General features: G+C 38.8%; 1 protein-coding gene across 2 annotated transcripts in view; it reads left to right on the forward strand.

Annotated features, from left to right (window-relative positions):
• The first annotated feature begins 5,281 nt into the window (after window positions 1–5,281).
• ubr1 (ubiquitin protein ligase E3 component n-recognin 1) overlaps window positions 5,282–25,330 on the forward strand; it is a 149,157-nt gene continuing 129,108 nt past the window's right edge. For both annotated transcript variants that reach the window (XM_051919763.1, XM_051919762.1), the window contains exons 1-3: window positions 5,282–5,385; window positions 22,930–23,189; window positions 23,798–23,876. In XM_051919763.1, coding sequence (XP_051775723.1) covers window positions 5,341–5,385; window positions 22,930–23,189; window positions 23,798–23,876 — 384 coding nt within the window. In that variant the 5' untranslated portion in view covers window positions 5,282–5,340. The remainder of the gene's footprint in view (window positions 5,386–22,929; window positions 23,190–23,797; window positions 23,877–25,330) is intronic.

The following is a 25,330-nucleotide window of genomic DNA, read 5'->3' on the forward strand; positions in this document are numbered from 1 at the left end:
CTGCGTGCCTACCAGATTTGCGCGCGCAGGCGCATAGCTTAACTATTACGACCCTGCACGATCTGCGTTTCTTTTACTTTGCGACAGGAGTCCCCATCCGATTTGTCTTGCGCACGCGCTCTCTGCTTAATTAAAATTCATTTCAACGCAGATCGGGTAGCGACATGGACGTTGTCAAGGCTCGCGAACCCTTCTGCGCATGTGCCAATCTCAGCGCTAGTTTTTTTTTTTTTCTTGGCTGACAAACCCCCAACAGGTGCACCACTGCCATCTATTGGATGGAGGTACGCGTACCTTTTTACAAACGTTGCATATATCCACACGAGGAGACCGTTTTGCGAACAATTCTTTTTATAATTCTTTAAGCAAATGCTGCATATACTATTGCTATTTGTAGGTAATAGTTCGACATTTAATACAGTAAACGCCCTTTAAGCTCATCACCGTTCCTCAACTATGTGTGGAGTCTGAAGGGGCCCAATGGATGCACTAAGTTGCAAAAATACACTCACCGGCCTCCTGATTAGGAACTGCCGTAATTAGTAGTGGCATAGATTGAACAAGGTGCTGGAAACATTCTTTGGGGATTTTGGTCCATATTGACATGATAGCATCATGCAGTTGCTGCAGATTTGTCGGCTGCACATCCATGATGCAAGTCTCCCACCACATCCCAAAGGTGCTCTATTGGATTGAGATCTGGTGACTGTGAAGGCCATTTGAGTGCAGTGAACTCCTTGTCATGTTCAAGACACCAGTTTGAGATGATTTGAGCTTTGTGACATGGTGCGTTATCCTGCTGGAAGTAGCCACTGCGGTCATAAAGGGATGGACATGGTCAGCAACAATACTCAGGTAGGCTGTGGCATTCAAACAATGCTCAGTTGGTACTAAGAAGCCCAGAGTGTGCCAAGAAAATATCCCCCACACCATTACACCACCAGCACCAGCCTGAACCGTTGATACAAGGCAGGATGGATCCAGGCTTTCATTGTTGCAGACTCTAAATTCTGACCCCACCATCTGAATGTCTCAGCAGAAACTGAGACTCATTAGAACAGACAATGTTTTTCAAGTCTTCTGTTGTTCAATTTTGGAGAGCCTGTGTGAATTGTAGTCTCAGTTGCCTGTTCTTAGCTGACAGGAATAGTACCCACTGTGGTCTTCTGTTCCTGTAGCCCACCTGCTTCAAGGTTTGACGTGTTATGTGTTCAGAGATGCTCTTCTGCATACCTCAGTTGTAACAAGTGCTCATTTGAGTTACTGTTGCCTTTCTATCAGCTCAAACCAGTCTGGCCATTCTTCTCTGACCTTGAGCAGGAACAAGGCATTTTCACACAGAGAACTGCCACTCACTGGATATTTTCCCTTTTTTGGGTCATTCTCGGTAAACCTTAGAGATGGTTGTGTTTGAAAATCCCAGTAGATCCGCAGTTTCTGAAATACTCAGACCAGCCCATTTGGCACCGACAGCCATGCCACGTTCAAAGTCACTTATGTCACCTTTCTTCCTCATTCTGATACTTTGAACTTCAGCTGGTCATCTTGACAATGTCTACAGGCCAAAATGCATTGAGGTGCTGCCATGTGATTGGCTGATTAGGGATTTGTGTTAATAAGCAGTTGTACCTAATAAAGTGGCCGGTGATTGTACATCCACAGAGGGAGAGTGTGGTGTGAAAACCACATAGACAACAATCAGGCATGGGATTCGAACAATGTTTTTTTCCATTCTTTCCACAAATACTGCATACACTATTACCATTTATAGGCTATATAGTTAGGCATTTAACACCATAAACCCCTCTAAGCTCATCATCATCCCTCACCATCCCTCAGCTACATATGGAATTTAAAAGGTGGCCAACGGATGCGCTATCAGGTCAGTCAGGTAGGGAAGCATGCACTGGTACAGCATGTTGCCACAACCACCACACGACAAAACAGCTCGGGATCCTGGTTGGCAAACCAGCAGTCCAGTCCCACCCTCTGAAAATGACCCACTATCTGCAACAGGCAGGTGTTATGTGGGTGTCCCCTTGGCCTGGTCCAGCCACTTGGGTCCTCAATAATGAGGAGGATAGTGTAAGCCGGATCACCCTCAGGGAATCAGTGCCGTAACTGACACTCCCTCACAGTGCAGGCAATGTGTCTCATTCAGGACTCCATGAGCAACAACAACAACATTTATTTATATAGCACATTTTCACACAAAAAATGTAGCTCAAAGTGCTTTACATGATGAAGAAAAGAAAAATAAAAGACAAAGTAAAAATTAAAAAAAGACAACATTAATTAACATAGAGTAAAAGTAAGGTCCAATGGCCAGGGGCGACAGAAAAAACAAAAAAAAACTGCAGATGGCTGGAGAGAAAAAATAAAATCTGCAGGGGTACCAGACCATGAGACCGCCCAGCCCCCTCTGGGCATTCTACCTAATATCAATGAAACAGTCCTCTTTATACTTAGGGTTCCCACTGGAAGGACTTGATGATGATGCTCATGCAGACTTCTGGCTTTTAATCCATCAATGTAGGAAAATCTTGGTGATTTAATTAAGTGGTGGTGGCGCAGATCGCCACCACAAAAAAAACGGGAAAAGAATCAGAAGAGAGATTTTGGAGCCACCATGAATAATAATAATAATTAATTGAATATACAGAGCATCAGGAGTAAACTAAGATGAAGCTATGAGAAAGCCATGTTAAAGTAATGTGTTTTCAGCAGTTTTTTAAAGTGCTCCACAGTATTAGCCTGGCGAATTCCTATTGGCAAGCTATTCCAGATTTTAGGTGCATAACAGCAGAAGGCCGCCTCACCACTTCTTTTAAGTTTTGCTCTTGGAATTCTAAGCAGACACTCATTTGAGGATCTAAGGTTACGACTTGGAATATAGGGTGTCAGACATTCTGATATATAAGATGGAGCAAGATTATTTAAGGCTTTATAAACCATAAGCAGTATTTTAAAGTCAATTCTAAATGATACAGGTAACCAGTGTAGTGACATCAAAACTGGAGAAATGTGCTCAGATTTTCTTTTCCTAGTTATGATTCTAGCAGCTGCATTCTGCACTAGTTGTAAATGATTTATGCCTTTTTTTGGTAGTCCTGAGAGGAGTGCGTTACAGTAATCTAGTCGACTGAAAACAAAAGCGTGAACTAATTTCTCAGCATCTTTCAATGATATAAGAGGTCTAACTTTTGCTATGTTTCTTAAGTGAAAAAATTCTGTCCTAACGATCTGATTAATATACGATTTAAAATTCAGTTTACAGTCAACAGTTACCCCTATGTTTTTTACCTCCATCTTGGCTTTTAATCCTAATGCATCAAGTTTATTTCTAATAACCTCATTGTATCCATTATTGCCAATCACTAAAATTTCAGTTTTATCTTTATTTAGCTTGAGAAAATTACTATTCATCCATTCAGAAATACAAGTAAGACATTGTGTTAGTGAATCAAGGGAATCGGGGTCATCAGGCGCTATTGATAAATTCAGGTGTGTGTCATCAGCATAGCTGTGGTAGCTCACGTAGTGCCCCAAGATAATCTGACCTAACGGAAGCATGTACAGTAGATTGAGAAAAGCAGCGGACAAAGGATAAAGCCTTGTGGAACAACATATAGGATATCATGTGTCTTTGAGTTGTAATTTCCACAAATAACGAAGAATTTTCTCCCTGCCAGGTAGGATTCAAACCAATTTAAGACACTGCCAGAGAGGTCCACCCATTGACTAAGGCGATTTCTAAGAATGTTGTGATCAATGGTGTCAAATGCGGCACTCAGATCTAGGAGGATGAGAACAGATAGACGGCCTCTGTCTGCATTTACCCGCAAGTCATTGACTACTTTAACGAGTGCAGTTTCTGTGCTGTGATTTGTTCTAAAATCTGAAATTTATCAAGAATAGCATGTTTATTGAGGGGGTCATTTAACTGCATAATGACTGCCTTCTCTAGAATTTTACTTAAGAAAGGCAGGTTAGAAATGGGTCTAAAATTTTTAAAAGCAGAGGGGTCGAGATTATTTTTCTTGAGTAACGGCTCATTCAAGACAAAGTCAAACCAGTGGTACCCAAGGATTCTATGAAGAGATACAAGGAGTCCAGTCTTCGTCTCAGGTCACTGGATAGCGTCCATGACTCGCACCCATATGGCAAGACAGAAAGCACCAGAACTCTAAAGATTTGGACCTTCGTCCTTTTGCAGAGATATCAGGAGCGCCACACATCCCTTTTCCAGTGAACCCATGACCCCCCCCATGCTCTCCCAATCCGTCTACTGGCTTCATAGGAAGAGTCACCGGAGGCATGACAGTCACTGCTGAGGTAAGTAATAAGGTGACCAGAATTTTTTGGGCCAATCCGGGGACATGGGAGGGGGGCTAGAATCTAGAGATCACGAGTAGGGACTCTAAACACTACAGAGTACAAAGCGAAAGCTTATCACGTGATTTCTCGCCAAAGTTGCAGGATGCGGTAAAGCATAACCTCTGTCGAAACACCGCGCATGCTCGCCGAGTTCAAATTATCGTGGTGATGAGATACATTCAAAAAAGTGAACCAGCTGAAACCGGGGACGAAATCTTAAACCGGGGACAAAACGGGGACATATTTCTGAGTGGGGACAATTGTCCAAAAAAGGGGACTGTCCCTGGAAAACGGGGACGGGGATACTTACCTTATAAGTAAACCTCTTGACGAGGTCAACACTCTCTCCGCAGACAGACACACTGCTGATCGCCGTGACCAAGAGGTCATTAAAAGCCTGGATGTTGGTTTTAATCCAGGACACTAGCAAGCCCAGACACTCAGACTCCTTGCTCAGTCTCTCGGGAGCCTCAATCAGAGCCTCTATGTTACTAAAATAAATCTTATATATAAAGCTTAATGTATGTGTGTGTGTTTGTTCTTTATGCAATTCCAAACTTCAAGGAAATCAAGGGAAAATGTGCCTTGGTTCCTAACATTATGGAGAGCACTGTATATGTATGTATGTTTCATAATTATATTGATAGTCATTGCTGATAATGAAACTCAGTATTTACTGTAACTATATGGTTTGTTAGTACCTTTACTGATCACTTTACAGTATTTTACAAATCTCATCATGGTTAAATTACAATTAACCTATTGTAATATCTATTGTTGAGATGTATGACTAATGTGAATGTTTAAAAAAACGAATTTGTGTGACGACACTTCCGGTTACGAGCAGGCTATTGCGTTGGTGCGTGAGAGAGTCGCCTGCAGAAGAAAAGCCGCAAACCTTCAGAACCGTCGCAAGGCTCACAGACACGGTCGTCATAGCAACACCATACGGCAGAAGGAAAGATGGCGGAAGGCGAGGGCTCTGCTGTTGCTCGGGAGCTTAGTACGGTAAGGGAAAGATTGACGGGGGGAATGGAGAACGGATTATTTGTAGCCTTAATGCATTTATGGTTTTAGTTTGGGCAGTAACTGTGCGGTTTCGTGTGTGCCGTGGTGTGTGGACGTGTTCGCTGTAAACTTATCATATTTGCGTACGTGTTATGACCTAGTAATTTTATTTTGCGACTTGTAGGCATATGGACGAAACTTGGCTTGTCAGCTTGTGTCCGCAGTCAGCTGCTACTCAGTTGTTACCACCCTTCGTTAACGGACATTTTCATTTATGTGCTTGTGAGGTGCTAAGTACATTTTAAACAGTCGGCTTAAAAAAAAAAAAAGGTCCATTAACTGGTAAATAGCACGAGTCGAATTTAAATGTGGCGCAGAGATGCTAGAGTTGGCTGTGATTGAACCAATTTTAACTTACCAGAAGAAATATGTTGGGTATGAATTATTGCATTTTCTAAACATTTACAATTGAAATTTATTTATTTGCTCAGAAGGCGCTTTTATCCAAAGCGACTTACAAAAGAGGTCAACGTAAACATCAGCGTGGGCAACTTTTTCGGGGCAAATATCGTGAACAAGGTTATAAAAGTGATCACCACAAGTTCAGAGCTTAGAACAAAATACAAGCCAGTTGCAATTTCTAGGCTACCAAAAAAAAGGTAACATTTCGACACAAATTCACCAAACGAGAGTCTTCAGATGCTTCTTCAACATCTTGAGGGAGTCAGAAATTCGAATAGAGGTGGGCAGCTCATTCCATCAGCTCAGCAGACCTGGGTGGTCGAGAAGGAGCTTAGAACCTCACAAGTGTTTGTGTGTATGTATATATGTATATTACACACACACACATATATACACACATACATGTGCTGACCTGTTCACTACTGCGCAGGCAAGCATCAAGAACTTGACTTCCTGTGGAAACACGTATTAAGGTCAATGTTGTGAAAAGAGGGGTGACATCTGCTTGCCTCATTTGGTTGAACACCAGACATGCTGCTACATTCTAAATCATCTGCAGTGGCCTTGAGACACTTGCTGGTACTCTTGCCAACAGAGATTTCAGGGGTCCAGACGTAATTATACCACAGCCTGGACCAGGAATTGTGCAGCATACTCTTGTCAGATATGGTATAACCTTACAGATGTTGAGAATGTTGAAACATTGTCAGTGAAGGACAGCTGGTCATTGATAACCTCCCTTAAGGTTATGTACAGACTAGGCGGGTGTTGGTGATAACAAGCTGAGATGGGGTCCTGAAAAAATGGATTAGCAGGGATAATGAGATGGTCCATCTTTGCCACGCTGAGCTAGAGATGGTGTTTCTTTGTCCAGATTGAAATATCAGTGAGACATGCAGAGATTCTAGCTTGATACCTCTAAAGGGAATGACAGGTACAGCTGAGTATTATTGGCATAGCATTGGTAGGAAAAACCATGGGACAAGAGGATAAAGCCTGGAGAAGAGGAGAGGCCCCAGCACCAGTCCTTGGGATACCCCCATGCTTGCACGGTGCACCCTTGACATTTCCTCTTACCAGGACACCCTGTAGAATCTGCCCAATGTGTAGGACTTAAACTACCTGAGAGCAGACCCAGTGATGTAGAGGTCCTATAGGGTGGCAAGGAGGATCTGGTGGCTGACCATATCAAAGGCAGAGGAGACATCTAGAAGTGTAAAAACAGATGACTTGTCTGTAGGTCTAGCCAACTGTGATGTTTTGAGAAATACAAGTACAGCCATCTCTGTGGAATTACCCCCCTGACACATTCCCTGTGTGTTCCAGTTTCTGTCCACAATGCTCAGGTACGCTTTGCTGAAGATGCATGCATATGGTATGCTCTTTAGTGGACTTGAGCCCTTTGTTGCCTGTAATGGAAAAACATGTTAAAAAATGGCAAGATGAGTGTTTGATTACTAAGCCACATGAATCAAATCATTTGTAGTTTAGAAAATGGATGAGAATTAAACTTGTTGCTGCTGTTACGCTGATTACAAATCAAACACATAAATCAAAGATGTACTTAAAGTCTCTGTTTCAAAAAAATGTTTCCATTCTTGGTCATCCTTTGAAATTATTGTTTTTAATCTATTATTATTATTATTATTTCTCTGCAAATTACATTTCCAAAAAACTATGCTTTTACTTCCATAAACCTGAACTACAGCCTCTGCGTAATTAGATTTGAGCATCCTGGAGAAAACCAGGCTGAGAAACTGCTTAGTAAATGTTTACTTGATATTGAAACCAAAAGCCAAAAAGGATACTTGACTCTGAAGGCAATGTCTAAATGTAAGTGAGGCTCAAAATCTACTGAACTGTAGACATTGTGCCAATAAGGGAAACAATATGTGTGGAAAGATTAAAATCTGATTAATGTATCCTTTTTGTACATTCCCACCTGGGGAGTAAAATAAGTCTTACATTTTAGTTTTCAAGTTTGATTTCTTTTGCACCTCTCATACTGCTGTTGGTTTAAATAACCATTTTGTTATCTACTATTTCAGCTTGTGGTAAAAGTGTTACTAATCATTACTGAATATACAGATACAGGCTGTCCGTTAACTTGCATATTTTTTTTTTGCATTTGGTTTCATTTTCACTTTGAGTTGTGGTGTGATTCGGAAGTTTGTTTGCTGATGATGTTTACATCATTTGTGTGTTTTCCATTATCAGTTAATGCAGATGGCGTAGTTGGAGTGCTAATGAATTTCCCCTTGGGATTAATGATCTATCTATCTATCTATCTATCTATCTATCTATCTATCTATCTATCTATCTATCTATCTATCTATCTATCTATCTATCTATCTATCTATCTATGTAGTGCCTTTCATATCCATCCATCCATCCATCCTGTCAAAAGACGATGCAGGTTTCCTTGTTTTTAATACAGAAAAAATACACAAGATAGTTTTGGTAATAAAGGATTATTTCCTCATTGCTTTTCTTAAATATTGCATCATACTTTCAGTTCATTCTTTTAGACAGGTTTATAGTTCAAGGTCTTCTGACAGAATGTTTCAACTAATTTGTTATTGGTAAATTCTTTTATAATTGTGACCTGATATCGGCAATAGAGTATCATGATTGAATAGATGTTATTGGAATCCTGTGCCAGTTGAATGAAATATTTATTCTTTTTACAAGTCTGCTTTGGGTACAAAGCAAGACTTAGTCTTGTGTGGTGATTCTAGTCCATTGCTGAGCACACACAACAAGGCAGTTTACAGTAAATTTTGACAGCTTTTATATTTGTATTAAATAATAGTAGTACCCTGAATTGCAAGGGTATGGGAAGTTTACTTCTGGATTGCAGACGTTATATTGAGAAATCTAAGAAATAATTTACAAGCACTTTCCAGTGCAGATAATTAACTAAAATTATTATTAATTAATGAACATCCTTTCTTGTAAAACACGTATGGGTGATTGGGCTCTTTCATTAGTATTTTGTGAGGAAAAGTTATTGTTGGCATGTTATCTATCTATCTATTGTATAGTGCCTTTCATATCTATCTATCTATCTACCTATCTATCTATCCCTGCTAAATAACTGTGAAAAGTCTGTTACTGTGATGGGTGTCTAAAATATAAATAAAAGATAAAAGCAGTGTGTTCAGTGTTTTTTTTTTTTTTTTTTTTTTTTTTTATGGTTATCAAATTTGCTTGTGTACTCCTGTGACCCTGTGTTCGGATTCAGCGGGTTGGAAAATGGATGGATGGAAATTTGCTTGTGTAAGAACCATTTGTTAGGTTATATTACGCTGACATAATACTTGTATAGAATACTTAAGTATTTCTTACTGTTGTTAGCATGCGCTAATGGCATGTTGCTGCACCCACCACACAATAAACCACTTAGATTGAGACCCTAGTGCAGAGGGTGACACCTCAGCACCACATTGCCACCAACCCCCAAGTTTTCCCTGTAAGTAGGAGGACCTGCTTGCAGGGCTGCATGTAGGTTAGTGTCATACCCAGGACGGAGCAATTTGCAGGTTATGTAAAAAAAAAAGTTTGCCTATAAATTAGTACATAGTCAAGGGAAGGTTCTATTGCATCCCCTACAAGCTAACTTGTAAATGGAATATTCGAATTATTTCTTTTCATTCTGACTAGTGACTAGTTCAGTCTATGATCTGCCTTGCATTTGGCAAGGCATGGAAGGCAAACCGTTTCAAACCATATTGATTGTGTTAAGTATACTGAAGTGAAGCCTATGTAAGTTTGCTATAGAAAAGTAACACAATTTTTACATATACAGTGGTGTGAAAAACTATTTGCCCCCTTCCTGATTTCTTATTCTTTTGCATGTTTGTCACACAAAATGTTTCTGATCATCAAACACATTTAACCATTAGTCAAATATAACACAAGTAAACACAAAGTGCAGTTTTTAAATGATGGTTTTTATTATTTAGTGAGAAAAAAAATCCAAACCTACATGGCCCTGTGTGAAAAAGTAATTGCCCCTTGTTAAAAAATAACCTAAACTGTGGTGTATCACACCTGAGTTCAATTTCCGTAGCCACCCCCAGGCCTGATTACTGCCACACCTGTTTCAATCAAGAAATCACTTAAATAGGAGCTGCCTGACACACAGAAGTAGACCAAAAGCACCTCAAAAGCTAGACATCATGCCAAGATCCAAAGAAATTCAGGAACAAATGAGAACAGAAGTAATTGAGATCTGTCAGTCTGGTAAAGGTTATAAAGCCATTTCTAAAGCTTTGGGACTCCAGCGAACCACAGTGAGAGCCATTATCCACAAATGGCAAAAACATGGAACAGTGGTGAACCTTCCCAGGAGTGGCCGGCCGACCAAAATTACCCCAAGAGCGCAGAGACGACTCATCCGAGAGGTCACAAAAGACCCCAGGACAACGTCTAAAGAACTGCAAGCCTCACTTGCCTCAATTAAGGTCAGTGTTCACGACTCTACCATAAGAAAGAGACTGGGCAAAAACGGCCTGCATGGCAGATTTCCAAGACGCAAACCACTGTTAAGCAAAAAGAACATTAGGGCTCGTCTCAATTTTACTAAGAAACATCTCAATGATTGCCAAGACTTTTGGGAAAATACCTTGTGGACTGATGAGACAAAAGTTGAACTTTTTGGAAGGCAAATGTCCCGTTACATCTGGCATAAAAGGAACACAGCATTTCAGAAAAAGAACATCATACCAACAGTAAAATATGGTGGTGGTAGTGTGATGGTCTGGGGTTGTTTTGCTGCTTCAGGACCTGGAAGGCTTGCTGTGATAGATGGAACCATGAATTCTACTGTCTACCAAAAAATCCTAAAGGAGAATGTCCGGCCATCTGTTCGTCAACTCAAGCTGAAGCGATCTTGGGTGCTGCAACAGGACAATGACCCAAAACACACCAGCAAATCCATCTCTGAATGGCTGAAGAAAAACAAAATGAAGACTTTGGAGTGGCCTAGTCAAAGTCCTGACCTGAATCCAATTGAGATGCTATGGCATGACCTTAAAAAGGCGGTTCATGCTAGAAAACCCTCAAATAAAGCTGAATTACAACAATTTTGCAAAGATGAGTGGGCCAAAATTCCTCCAGAGCGCTGTAAAAGACTCATTGCAAGTTATCGCAAACGCTTGATTGCAGTTATTGCTGCTAAGGGTGGCCCAACCAGTTATTAGGTTCAGGGGGCAATTACTTTTTCACACAGTGGCCATGTAGGTTTGGATTTTTTTTCTCCCTAAATAGTAAAAACCACCATTTAAAAACTGCATTTTGTGTTCACTTGTGTTATATTTGACTAATGGTTAAATGTGTTTGATGATCAGAAACATTTTGTGTGACAAACATGCAAAAGAATAAGAAATCAGGAAGGGGGCAAATAGTTTGTCACACCACTGTAAAATGTAGCTGGTTTAACATAAGAAAGCTAAGATTGTAATGAAACAGAGAGGAAACATTTTCACCTTTATGTCTTTTACTCTGCATGTGTAATGACATTTTCCGAAATTTTGTGATTTCTTCTTCTTTTGAATTTTTTAAATTTAAAAAAAAAAAAATTTGTTTTAGAACAAACCTTATTAGAAGGTGGAATTGCCAGTTTAGTAGCGGCTTGATTTTGGGAACCTGGAACATACACAGTTACAGCCCATTTAATAAAGTAATTGGAATTGTAAATGATTAACCTTAAGTAAGCTTTACAAGGTAGCAGGAAATTTCCAAGCTTTAGACACTACTAAGTGGTGCTCTTGCTACTAAGTGTGAATAGTCTGCATATTATGTACAGCAAATTTACACTTTTGAGACCTTATGAGATCTTTCAGGGAGTTTTAACCTTTTATGGAGTAAGGTTTCACATATCCATTACTTTCCTAAATTACAGAAAAAATGTTGGATATAGTTTTTCTAAAGTTATTTTTCTCATTGTTAGTCACACGTTTATCTTCAGATTTGCACATGTAATTTCTTTTAAATGTTTTAACAAACATTTCTCAAATTTTTGTAATGCAGTCTAAAACCAACGTCACATTAGACAACTTTTAGTCGTGGGGCATATCAAACTTCCTTTTGGTGATCCTGATATCATTACCAAACCATATTACTTTATATGACTGAAAATCGCTGACTGGGACTTTCCAGCACAGTTAATCTTGCTCCTTTTTTCGAGAGCCACTATTGTGCTTCTTGATGGAGCCGGTGCTATATGAATAGTTACCAGGTATGGTGAGTTCATCAGCAATTTCTGACCTTATTTTTCTTTTTCCCACTCTGTCTTGTTAATTAAAACATGGCAGGCAGATGAGCTTATTTTCTGTATGTGAGGTCCAAAACATGCGCCTTCCTGTTTCCTTGACACTAGAATTTATATGCATTGGACTTCTGGATGAGCATTTATTGGTTATCAGCTCTCATACAAACAGCGCTTGTCCCTATGAGTAAAGACAAAATCACACTTGTTTGATTTTGTCAGAGCAAGTCGCGGATCATGTCACATTACCTGACCAATTTCACGAGAGTGTGCTGCCGAGTGCTTCTGACTTACAATATTATGTAAATGAGGGCTTTGACTTAATGTTCCTGGAAAAGTTGTGTAATGTGACGTGGCCCTATAGTGTTTTAGCTTTAGCCTTGTTTGGGACTACTTCTGTCTTGCAATATGTACATTTTATTCAAATGTTTTATTGAACTGCCCCCTTTCTTTCTGAATATGGCTATAAATTCAATATTTTTGTAGTTTGTTGTTGCTTCTTCAGACAGACACATCCTCATTTCATTATAAGCAGGGCTGTAGAGCCCCTACATAAAGCCATCGATTCTGACTCCTCAATTTGTAATTAAACTCATATATTTACTATGTTGATTACGCACAACATGTAAGATACAGGGCACCTCATCACTGCCAGCGTGAATCATCAGGCTACTTTTTAGCACTCTAACCTTTAAATGTTCAAGTTTAAAGGCTGTAACACTGTTGTTGTAGCTTACCAACACTGAGTAACATTAAATATAAGACTAAACTTAAATTAAAAGAAGCTATATTTTTTATCAAAATTCTAGAAGCAGAAGTAATACGGTATGTGTAGTGTGCAATAAGTGTAATCAGCTAGCCCCTCATTGAAGGCTGCACTTGTCAAAATTGACAGGTAATAGCAAAATAAATTAAAGTAACTGGTTAGGTCCTAGATTGGCATGCTGTGACTGGCGAATCTGATTGTTACAGATCTTTTGATTATAAGCTTTTCAGACTCTCTCACGTAACATGCAACAGACATAATAAAACAAAGTATATATTTTGATAATCAAAATTCTGTGCTTTGTTTTTAAATGGCTTTATAGACTTGTTTCATTTTCTCATATGTAAACATACAGTTGAAGCCAGAAGTAATGTGACTTCTTTAAAACACACACTGCCTCCACGGATATTATACTAACAACCTATAAATTTGACACATCGTTTAAGACATCTACTTTGTGCAGGGCAAAAGTAATTTTTTCCAACAATGTTCCCAGACAGATTTCATTTTTTATTGACTACAAATCACAATTCCAGTGGGTCACAAGTTTACATACACTTTGTTAATATTTGGTAGCATTGCCTTTAAATTGTTTAACTTGAGCCAGACGTTTTGAGACGCCTTCCTCAAGCTTCTTACAATAAGTTGCTGGAATGTTGGCCCAATCTTCCTCCAGATGGAACTGGTGTAACAGGGACAGGTTCGTGGGCCACTTTGCTTGCACACACTTTTTTAGTTCTGCCCTCAAATTTTCAATTTAATTGTGAACAGAGCTTTGCGATGGCTTCTCCAGTGCCTTGACCTTGTTGTCCTTAAGCCATTTTGCCACAACTTTGGAGGTATGCTTGGAGTCCTTGTCCTTTTGGAAGACCCATTTGTGAGTGAGCTTCATCTTCCTTGTTGAGCTTTAGCGATGTTGCTGCAGTATGTCTCCTTCATTTTACTTCCTCATGGTGCCATCTATTCTGTGAAGTGCACCAGTCCTTCCTGCAGCAATTTGCCCCCCACAACATGATGCTCCTATCCCCATGCTTGATGATTGGGATGGAGTTCGTTGGCTGGCAAGCCTCGCCCTTTTTCCTCCAAACACAACAATGGTTGTTTTGGCCAAACAGTTCGATCTTGGATTCATCAGACCAGGGGACATTTCTCCATAAGGCAAGATCTTTGTCCCCATGTGCCAGTCCAAACTGCATTCAGGCTTTTTTATGGCAGCTTTGGAGCAGTGGTGTCTTGCTAGCTTAGCAGCCTTTCAGGTTATGTTGAGAGAGGACTTGTTTTACTGTGGATACACAGCAGTTACTTGTGTACCAGTTTCCTCCAGCATCTTCACAGGGTCCTTTGCTGTTGTTCTAGGATTGATCTGCACTTTTCATGCTAAAGTACGTTCTTCTCAATGAGACACAATTAGTCTCCTTCCAGAACTGTATGATAGCTGTGTGCCCCAATGTGTGTATACTTAAATATTATTGTTTGTACTGATAAATGTGGAACCTTCAGGTTTTTGGAAATCGTTCTGAATGATGAGCCAGATTTGTGGAGGTCCACATTCTTTTTTCTGAGGCCTTAGCTAATTTCTTTTCATTTCCACATTACATCAAGGAGATAGTGAGTTTGATGGTAGGTCTTACATACATCAACATGTTGACTCCAGAAGCTAATTGCCTAAATTCTTAACGTAATTTTCTGGAATTTTCCAAGCTATTTAAAGGCACTGTTAACAAAGTGGATGTAAACTTGTGATCTTCAGGAATTGTGATATCGTCAATAAAAAGTGAAATACTCTGAGGTCTGTGAACATTGCTGGAAATAATGACTTTCTACCTGCACAAAGTTGATGTTTTAAACAACATGCCAAATTTATAGTTTGTTTTTATGAAATCTGTGGAGGGGTTATAAAATGAGTTTTAAATTCACCCTAAATGTATGGAAACTTCTGACTTCAAGTGTATATAGGTTTCATTTATATATGCACATATAAAGATATTATTACTCACTGTATGCTATTCCTAATATGACACTAGTGAGAATGACCTTTATGGTTGTAAGCAGTACCTTTTCTAATAAAAACAGGCAGAGACAACTACAAAACAAGGTAGAGAAGACAGTCATAAGAAAAGATTTGCCAAAATGTTTGGACTTGCCAAATTGTTTTGATTACTGGAAGAAGTGGTATTTTGGATGAGTATATAATTTATTGGACTAGTGCCTTAACACTAGAATTACAAAGCATACAAAAAACACGTAAATCCGACCCACCTTAAATCCCTTTGCACTTTTCAGTCAGCGTCTAGTCTTGTAGATGTGCCAATCAAGACAAACAGCAAGCAGCCTACTATTCCATACCCCCCACCGCCGCAGAACAGCCACAAAGTTCTTCCTGTTCCAGCATTCATTATCTGGGAGTTAAGTGCTGGAGTTTTAGAATGGAAATAATAGATTGATATTTGGAACACATGCATTTCATGTGTGTTCCATTTCTACAATAATCTGTGTAAACACATCGTTAAAACAGAACCATTTTTCATATTTTAGTAATAAATGACAAAATGTAGACATAAACTATATAATGTGTGAAACCTGAAGTGCAAAGATCAAATAAACACTTTCACAAAAGGTTCAGGGATAATACAACAATTTCCGTGGTGCAGTGGTAAGAATTGCTGCAATTGTCTACATTTTGTCATTTATTATTAAAATATGAAAAACGTTTGTTTTAACGATGTGTTTACACAGATTATTGTAGAAACGGAACACACATGAAATGCAGTTGTTCCAAATAACGATCTATTATTTCCACTGTAAAACTCCAGCACTTCACTCCCAGATAATGAAGGCATGAGCTGGGAGAACTTTGTGGCTGTTCTGCGGCTGTGGGGGAATGGAATAGTAGGCTGCTTGCTGTTTGTCTTGATCGGCACATTTACAAGACAAAAGACGCTGACTGAGAAGTGCAAAGGGATTTAAGGTGGGCCGGATTTACGAGTTTTTTCATAGGCTTTGGTAATTCTAGTGTTAAAAGGGAGGTTTGGTGTTTTCGTTGTATATTTGTTACACTTGTGGGTCAATTAATTTGCCACAGACCTTTGTATTAAGTGAAATTTAAAAAAATAAAAACTTTCATTGTCTTACAATTCTGAGCAGTGGGCCACATAAAGAAGCATTAAACCAACTCATCAGAATTTGCTGAATGTGAACAATTCAAACTGGTTCCTGAAAACATTGTTTTTTGTGTTTCTGGGTATGTTTATAACAAAGAAAAACAGGGTGAAAAAATGCAGTTTTATCACAGGTCGTTAGCTTTATCTATTCTGAGGATAGAATGTTTTCTGTTTACAGTGACAAGTGTGTATAAAGTTTTAATTCACAAAACAGATTGGATAAAGGAGGCTACAGAACCAAATGGATATGCAGTCAAGTAGATGTTTTACCAAATTACCCAGGATATTCTATTCTATCCTAGTTTACCACGACGTTTACTTTCAGGCAGAATGGTTTGTAAATCTGCATACCTGGCATGTGAAAGTACAAGTAAAGAAAATGGAGAGTCTGTCATGTACAAGGCCAGCCTCCTTTCATTAATAATGATACTTTGAAGCTGTGGCTGTTAGTGCTTAGATGAAAGCTGTGAGGTGTCACCACTAATCAGTGTGTCAATGGTGCTAAAAAGATCAATAAACAGTATTTTTCTAATGACAGTTGTCCATTTGGTTGTTCTTGGTTTATTAACTTTTTTTAATTTTAGAAATTGAACAATGTTTCAGGAAATCTATGCTTGAATATCTCTTGTGAACTGTTCACATCAGTAATTCAAAGTGCATGTGTCTACATTTTTTTAGCAGCAGTGTCTATAAAATCGAGTCTCCACAGCAAAGGCATTTGTCAGAGGTAGACATTTTTAAATATTTTTTTTCATAGCCCCATTAATTTTAGTTATCTAGAGCCTTGCCATGACTATTGGCGGTACCTTTTTCCCTCTATATCTCTCCAATTCTGTCTCTTTTTTTCCTTTTGCCTTTGATAAGCTGCAGTTCCTTATTTGTGTATTCAAGCTCATACTTTTATGATTTGGGAACATGCCTAGAGGTTTTATTACATTTGTCTCAAACTTTTGGAATAAGATAAAATGAATAAATTTTTGAACAAAGGTAAAATTGCCTGTGTGTTTTATGAAGTATAATTTCAACTGCATTATTCGCAACTACACCCTTGGAGATGAAAGTTGGTTGTGTGTAAAGATGAGGTATGAAGTGAACAAAGATATAGCACTTGTTGTGAAGTTTCAAAACAATAAATTACATTTTTGCTGAACAATATGGATCCAGGCATTAATGTGGTTGAACATTCTACCACATCAAAGTACTGTAGATGTGTTTGGTAAGTTTTGGCTTTAGTTACTGGCACACTTTTGGCTTTGGTTGTAGGATTCTGGGTAAGACCATTTTTTCTTTAAACATTATACCATTTCAGCGTTAATTTTAAGTCTTGGTGGTATTTTTATAGCATGTTTATGATATTCCTCAGTTTGTACCATAATTAACAACCTTCGTCAAATTTATCAGAGAACAAGAATTCACTTAAAACTAAACTTAAAGAATGTATCAAGATCTAAGGAGCAGCAACTCTTGTTGTCATTCCATAAAGCATTTTGTAATTTCTAAATACAGTACAATGTTGATTACCCAAACATCAACCATCCAAACTATTAATTATCTGAGCCACCCAAAAAAACTAATTTTAGTTTAGTGGTTGTTATACTAAAGTATTACTCGTGCTGCTTAATGCATTAATATTTCATTATTCGAAGGTATATACAACACAGTGCACTTTCGTGAATTTGTCCAAAAAATTGTTGTGCTCTATGTGTGATTTCACAATTTTAAAGTTTGAAACTCACTTAAGTGAATTTTTGGAGGGCTCTTAAAGTTGTTTGCGGTGAAAAGCAAGAAAGATTGCTCTCTAAGGGTTATTCCACTGCCCGTCCTTCCACGGCTCCTTCCTCTTATCTCCACATGTTGTGATCTGCCTCACACACTGCCCGTCTGCACTTTTTGGGTCAGAGGTAACACAATCTTCTATTTCCTTTCCCCAACTCTGTAAAATGATCCAATCCAGGCTCCTTCAGGAGGCTTGTCGGTGGCTACACACACCCAGCCAATGAAGTTAGCAGAGAAGCGTCCACAAAATGTATGTAGATAGGTACTGTTTATCAGCACCCACATTCCCATGCTCTGCACCAGAATGCATTGCCCCATGCTTTTGTGCATAGTGAAAGACCTGCAGATAAAATGAAAGTATGTTGTGGTGGTTAGAAACTGCAGTGGCATGTGTTGAATGCAGATCTGTGACGATGCTGGTAGTAAAGAGGATGAGTGACCTTGCAGAGAAAAAGAAAGAGAAAGTTAAATGATCCAAAGAAAAATTCAAGGTTACATGTAGTATTTTAAAATAGTTTTCCAAGATTCATGAAGGTCTTAAGTGCAATTACTTATGATTATATCTATTTGTGTGTTTAAAAAAAAAAAGTGTGTTTTATATAATTAGGTAAGCCTAAAATAAATAAGGTATAAATTATTTCTTTAAAACATTGTTTATTTACAAAACATTTTCCTAAATCAATTATTATTTGTAACATATTGCAGAAGACTATGGGTGCAATAATTTAATCGTAGACCTAACTGGAGCTTTAAGAGTGTTATGTAATCTTGGGGGATCCCAAACTGTGTGCTGCTGTTGGGAGGCACCGTTTCTGTTCGGGGGCATCCCAGATATTGCCTATTGGATCACTTGTGTATCTGACAGGCTTGAAAGTAGAAAGTTGTCTGCTATGACACAGGGCACAAGAGTGGGCAGTTGCAAGGATCATACCAATTGACAATAGTGTTTCCTTTTAAGTTGTTTTTGTGAGGGGTAATTTTGTAATATTTTATTTTTTGTAATATTGTAAATGTTTTCCATAATGGAGAGGTTATAAATAATGAGGAAAAAAATCACGAAGGATGCTCTTTCAGGAGAGATGTAAACCCAGGTACAGCATCTATAAGTGTAGTTAATTGCATTGTGGTGTTACTTTGCACAAATGTCAGTGACACAGCTCTTCCTTGTGTCATTTTCCTAAAATGTGTTGGTTGCTGAGAGCATGCTTCCCAATAAATTGAAATGCCAGGTGAAAACTGGTCTCAATAGTCTTGTCAAATAAGCCCTGTGAGAATTTTTTGTACAAGATGGAAGAAATAGAACAGCTTTTTTTGTGCCAAGCGGTGATCCCCAGCAAAGCCTTTCTTCATTGTACAAGTTTGGTACTGAGCATCAAGATGTCAAAAACCACATACTATTACCATTTCTTTTGCTTTTGCTCTCCAAACTGTAGAGCCTATTTACCCAGAAATAAGCTACAGACGCCTGTGATTATTGCTTCCCTGTGCAGCTTCCTGCCTTTGTGAGGCGGTGTGTTCATCACTTTCATTGCCATTTCAAAGCCTAGTACACAGGCTTATTGAATTATATAAGAAAAAACAAGCACATTAAGAGGAAGAAAGAAAAGATATTGAACTGATGTTGGAATGATTTTTAGAAAATAAACATTTGCATGTTGCCAAGTTGCTCAGTTATTTTTGGTTCAAAAATGTTAATATATTTTGTCAAATATTTCCATATTAATTTGAGCTTTCACGAATATATTGGTTTTGAAAGTTATTCTAAATTGGATGAGTCTGTTTTTACTTAGTCTTTTCGGTTTCCTTTTTAAATGTGTCCTGTATTAACATGGGTAGGCGTGTGGAAAATTTGACAGGTCAAGGAAGGCCAGTTTGACGCCAAGATTTTGACCAAACTTGCTGGCTCATAATTAATAATGATATCATTCTGAATTTCTGCATCTGAACACTTTACTTTGGGGAGACCTGCAGTCATGGCTTATAATCTATTATACAGGGTAGGATTCAAAAGTAATGAGCCTTTGTTCAAAAAGACAAATTTATTGAGCAAATCGGTACAACTAATTAATAGTCTTCAAAATAGGCACCTCCTGCATCAATACACTTTTGTAGGCGGCTTTTCCATGACTCGAAGGCGTCCACGTAGGCCTGTTCCGGGATGGCTGCAAGGGCTGCCTTGACATTTGCTTGGATGTCCTCGATCGAGTCGAAGCGTTTTCCTTTCAGCGCTGATTTTAAGCGCGGAAACAAGAAGAAGTCAGAAGGCGGCACGTCCGGACTGTAGGGAGGCTGGGGGACCACCGGAACGTTCACCCGGGCCAGGTAGGCTCTCACGATGAAGGCGGTGAGGCTGGGCGCGTTATCGTGGTGAAGCTTCCAGCTGTCCTTGATGTCCCTTCGCTTGCGCACGACGCTTCTTTTCAGGACTTCCAAGTAGTAAGCAGCATTCACGGTCTGTCCTTGTGAGACAAACTCGTAGTGGATGATCCCCTTCACTCCGAAGAAGGCAATGAGCATGGTCTTCGTCTTCAACGCGTACTGTTGCTCTAACGAACTTTCCATTCCGCCGTGTAACGCACTACCGCACGGGTTCCCGTCAAGGCCGATCCTACCGCTCCGAAAGCTCGGAGCGGTAGGAGCTCCGTTGCGTTGTGAAGTCAATACCCACCGTCGCTGGCAAGTGGGGCGCGCGGCGAGGTACGTTCGCGTCAGAACAAGATGAGGCTCATTACTTTTGAATCCTACCCTGTACAAGCTATTTAATGATAACAATTTAAAATTAACAAGTGGTATAAGAGTTGCATCTGTGCTGTGAAATGCAGTGAGGACATTGTAGTGTGTCTTAATCAGACACAGCTGTCCTGAAGTCCTAAAGTATATAATATGTCAAGGCAGTGATTCCCATTTTGAGAAAAGCAGTGATTCAGTCAGTTAAGATCACCTGTCGTTTCCTCAGAATAAAATTGTTCTTTAGTCATTTGTTTAACTAGTTTTTATGATTTAAAATGTGCCAAAACTGAATTCATGTGCCAACTATTTAACTTTTTTCTATATTGCTAGTTCTAGTGAGGCTGACTTTCACAGCAAGATAAGTCAGGCCACACCAGATTTCTTTTTCTGTTGCAACAGTTTGCAACTTTGCCTCTGCAGTTCTCAAAGACTGCGTGTGGTAGCTGTAAGATATCCTTCCAAGAATCGTGGATCTGCCCCTGGTTTTTCTTACAGTGATTAATGCTTGGTATTCCACAAGGGATGTGACGTTGCACCTCTCAGACTAATGGTGCAGAAGCAGTTCTGATTAGAGACCCTTAGAATCGTGCAAGCTCAGAATCTATTGAAAGAAACTATTTTGGCCTCTTGGTCTGGGATTGTATCACTTCAGTTACTTTGGCACACACTCCTGATTGCTTATAGGTAGGTAGTTTGGAGTAATGGAAAAGATTTTTCAATATCCAGTTTGGTGACTTTATGCTGGCACTTAGGCTCTTGGTGTCCTTTAAGTCTCATTATTTTAAATGTGATACAATCTTGGCATTGTAACAATAGACCATTCCATTCATTCCATTGCAAGAAGAAATTTGGCTACATCCTTTTAACAACTCTTGCTAAGTTGATTTTCCCATGTCCCAGGATGACTATACAGCAACATGTGAGAAACATCTTAGGTCTCAAAATGGCTAATTCTGTTAAGAAATTATTTAGCAGTCGTAGAAAATATTTCCAGGTTCCAGCAGTCATACTGTAGCTTCATGAATGAACTATTGGAAACTAAAAATAAAAAGTTACTGAGCCTGTATGAACTCTGAAAAACAAACAAGTTCTAATGAATTATTAACTGACAGTTTTAAGTCAGTCTTATGAAACTCCAAATAAGGCTGTTGCTACAAATCAAAACTCTCTTGGGGGCAATGGAAGCGGATAATTTGAGGGACTGACAATAAGGCATATATTATTTATTTTTGCGTGAGATTTTATTTGTAGACGTGAAAATCCTTGAACTATAGGATTAGGAAAGAGACATATTGTTGCTTTTTGAACCCATGTTGCATAAAACAAACTCTGCCCCCTAGCTCTTATAAAAAGCCAAGGAATGAATTAATTAGCACTTCTTATTTGTTTTACGGTTTTGCTGTTGCGGTGAGTTTCCTGGGAGGACCTGTAAGTAATTACCTCAAGGCCACTTACATGAGATAGTGGTCATACAGTAAAGGAACGAAAGACAGCCAGATACATTTTCCCAGAACAGCAGGTAAGCCACAAAGGATGCCCATGTGAAACAAGTGAAGCCCCAGCTGATTATTTTGCAGGTCAGGAAGGTTGAGAACCACCAAGGGAGCCTAGCCTTTTCATATGGACTTAAGTCTCTTGAATGCAGAGGCACCTGAGCCTGCCAAAAGGTGGTCGGTGGAGAGGGATGTTTGTGAGTCCAACCCAAGGAAGTGATTGTGAAAAATGCTTTTAAACACCCCAAAGGTTATATCCAAGGCAGCTCCATGCCATTGGTCCAACAAATGTACAGTTGATAGGCGAGTTAGGCAAAGACTGTCAGGTTGGAGCAAGAGAGACCAGGGCCTTGTGAATAAACAGACAGAAGGAGAAGGGAGATCAGTGAAGGGAGAGAGTGTGTGCGCGTGTTTGAGTGATGCTTTGAGTTGAGCAAATTGCCAAATGACTTAGCCACCCCATTTGGTAACTAGGGATTGATGTCCATGTGTAATGTGGCCTTAAGAGAGCAGGAGGAGTTGCTTTGGTTGTTCACCTATTCCTCGCTCTTCATCTTGCTCACTCTCTTGTGGAACTTATTTGTAATAAATGCACCTTTTTTACAATTTGGCCCTCATTCTCTAATTCTGTGTGGATATGGCCACTGCAACAGTGTATTATGTGATTATAATCTTAATACATACTTTAAATTTCAAATTTAGTAGAATGATTTAGATTTCCAGAGGGTGGGACTGGACTGTATGTCTGCCATTGGGATTGCCAACCTGGATCCTGAGCTGTTTCGTAATGTGGTGGGGGCAGCAACTTCCCATACCAGTGCATGCTCCCCAACCTGACCTGATCTGATTTAGAAATGGACAACATTTTTATGCTTTGTGTTTTAGAGGTGGCAGGAGAGTGAGGATGTTGCCGTTGATCTTTACCAGTACCTGGCAACCCATGTGCCCCGAATTTACTGCACAGACTTGGAACCACAGGCCACGGAGGAGGAAGAGCAAGCATCTTCTTTCCTTCTGCAGCCCCTTGAGTGGTACCTTTTTGGGGAAGACCCACAAATTGGCCTTGAGAAGCTTCAACAAAGCAGTGGAAGTCCTCAACTCTGTGGAAGAGTCTTCAAGGAGGGAGAGACCACTTACTCATGCAGGTGAGCCATCTTGGGATTCAGTCTGGCTGGGAATCTGCAACATTTAAAAGCATTACAAACCTTTTTATACTGCTGAATGCCATTACGTTTTAGTTAGGCTGAAGACCATGGCTGTTTATTTTAAACAATATAATCAGTTATTTGCTACTAAAGTACTCTTATAGAAGTACTGATTGTGTGAATGTTGCCTTACATACAGGAGGTAAACAATTAAGTCAGATGAAATAGTGGTGTCATAACATTATCAAACATTTAGCAGATTTACAATTATTTTACAATAATTACAGTTGTATGTTCATTAGAGCACATGTTGATGCATTACAAAGCATAATTCCAAGTCTCATTGTTTGAAGAATAATGAAATATTCTGTTTGATTTTTAAATACCATTGTTAGCTTTGTCAGTTTAAAGGCTAAGTTGTTAGAGGTAAGATTTTGATAAATGTTTTTAATAATTGCATTTTTTTATCCTGCTGAGATTTTAATATTCATTGCCTTGGTCAGCCTCTTCAAAATATGTGTATTTGTATCCATATTTACCTCTGATTTTGTCAGTCTATGTAAGCAAAAGTCCATTAAATATTTAAGAACTGGCTTTTCTTGTTACAGGGACTGTGCTATAGATCCCACATGTGTGCTTTGCATGGATTGCTTCCAAAACAGTGTTCACAAGAACCATCGCTATAAAGTAAGTTTTTTATAAGCAATACATTTATGCTGTTTTCTTCCTTATAAAACCTTTTCTTCACATTTTAAAGAAAACCTTTTGTACATCACAACTATTCATAACAAGTCTTGAGAAACCAGATTAAATATTACTAATATAACATTTATTATAGCCATAACCTTATAATCTTCCTAAATCTTTGACCTAATTGGGCCACTGTTACGTAAATACTAGCAGAACGGATTGGTAAATAATCAGTACTACTAAGTAAGGTAGCCCAACTGCTTAGGTGACTCTCTTATATATATTCAGGTGAAAGCAATATTTTTGAATTCTGTAGCAAACAGAACTATTCCTAAAATGTCTATTTAAAATAAAATGATTTACTTTTGGCTGGAACTACTCATTCTTCATTGGCTTTGATAATTGTCATCTGTGCCCTCTCACCCACAAGGCACCAAAACAATGATAAGGGGTACCCTTTTCTATGCTGTACTTTGCTTATATGCCTCTGTGTTTTGAGCAAGATGCAATCTTACATGTTCATTTTCTTTAAATCAATGAATTTTACAGCTGCTCTGTAACATAACCAAGAAAAACCTGATCTAATTAGTATATGCCAGTCAAATAAGATTGTCTCCTGTTTACATATAATGCCTTCTTCCACATTGTCACCTTTCCTCTGTTTTGTAAAATAGAAATTACTTTGTTGTTAGGAAGGTGGTGACATGTGGCACGTTGTTTAGCATGTGTAAGAAATACTTTTACTGTACTCTGTACACGTAACAATAATGATCCTAAAATTGTCTGTTGTCTCAGTATCATGACCTGCAAAATTCTGGCTTCTGTTACTACACATATTCACCAAGTATGAGTTCTTTGATTATTGTTTTTTTTTTTTTTTTTTTTTTTTTAATACTGTTTTTTGACAATGTAAATGGTTATGCAAGTACTTAATGCATTACCAGAAATCATCTTTGCAAGATGTTCTCATAGTTAAGTACCTTTCTGCGTGATTCCAGTGGGTGCAAAGTCATTAGAAATGTTCTCTTTAAAATGCACAGTCTGTGCCCTATCTTCATAAAAGATTATTGCAAAATCATATTAAGCAATATAAAGTGATGTTGCCGATACTGTGCACTTAATGTTAGAGGAACCACACTGTTTACATGTCAGAAGTTAGGACATTTTGCTTTTAAGTGCACAGCAACTTAACGCACACCACAACAACTCAATTTCTTTCATCAGAAACTACTTTGCGAGGCAGAAAAGCCATCTTTTAACATATCCTAGTGAAACAATTGCTGTCTTTTTTTTTTTCTTCTTCTATAATTTAAATGGTATGTCTCTAGTCAATGTTGATTTAATGAACACACACCTGCAATACTAGCCAGAAGGTTGAGTACAGATTTCTGCTTGTTAGCTGTTCTTTAAACTTTATAAACTTATCTATAAACACAACACAGAGACCATAT

The sequence above is a fragment of the Erpetoichthys calabaricus genome, chromosome 16, assembly GCF_900747795.2.
Source record: "Erpetoichthys calabaricus chromosome 16, fErpCal1.3, whole genome shotgun sequence".
Taxonomy (NCBI): domain Eukaryota; kingdom Metazoa; phylum Chordata; class Cladistia; order Polypteriformes; family Polypteridae; genus Erpetoichthys; species Erpetoichthys calabaricus.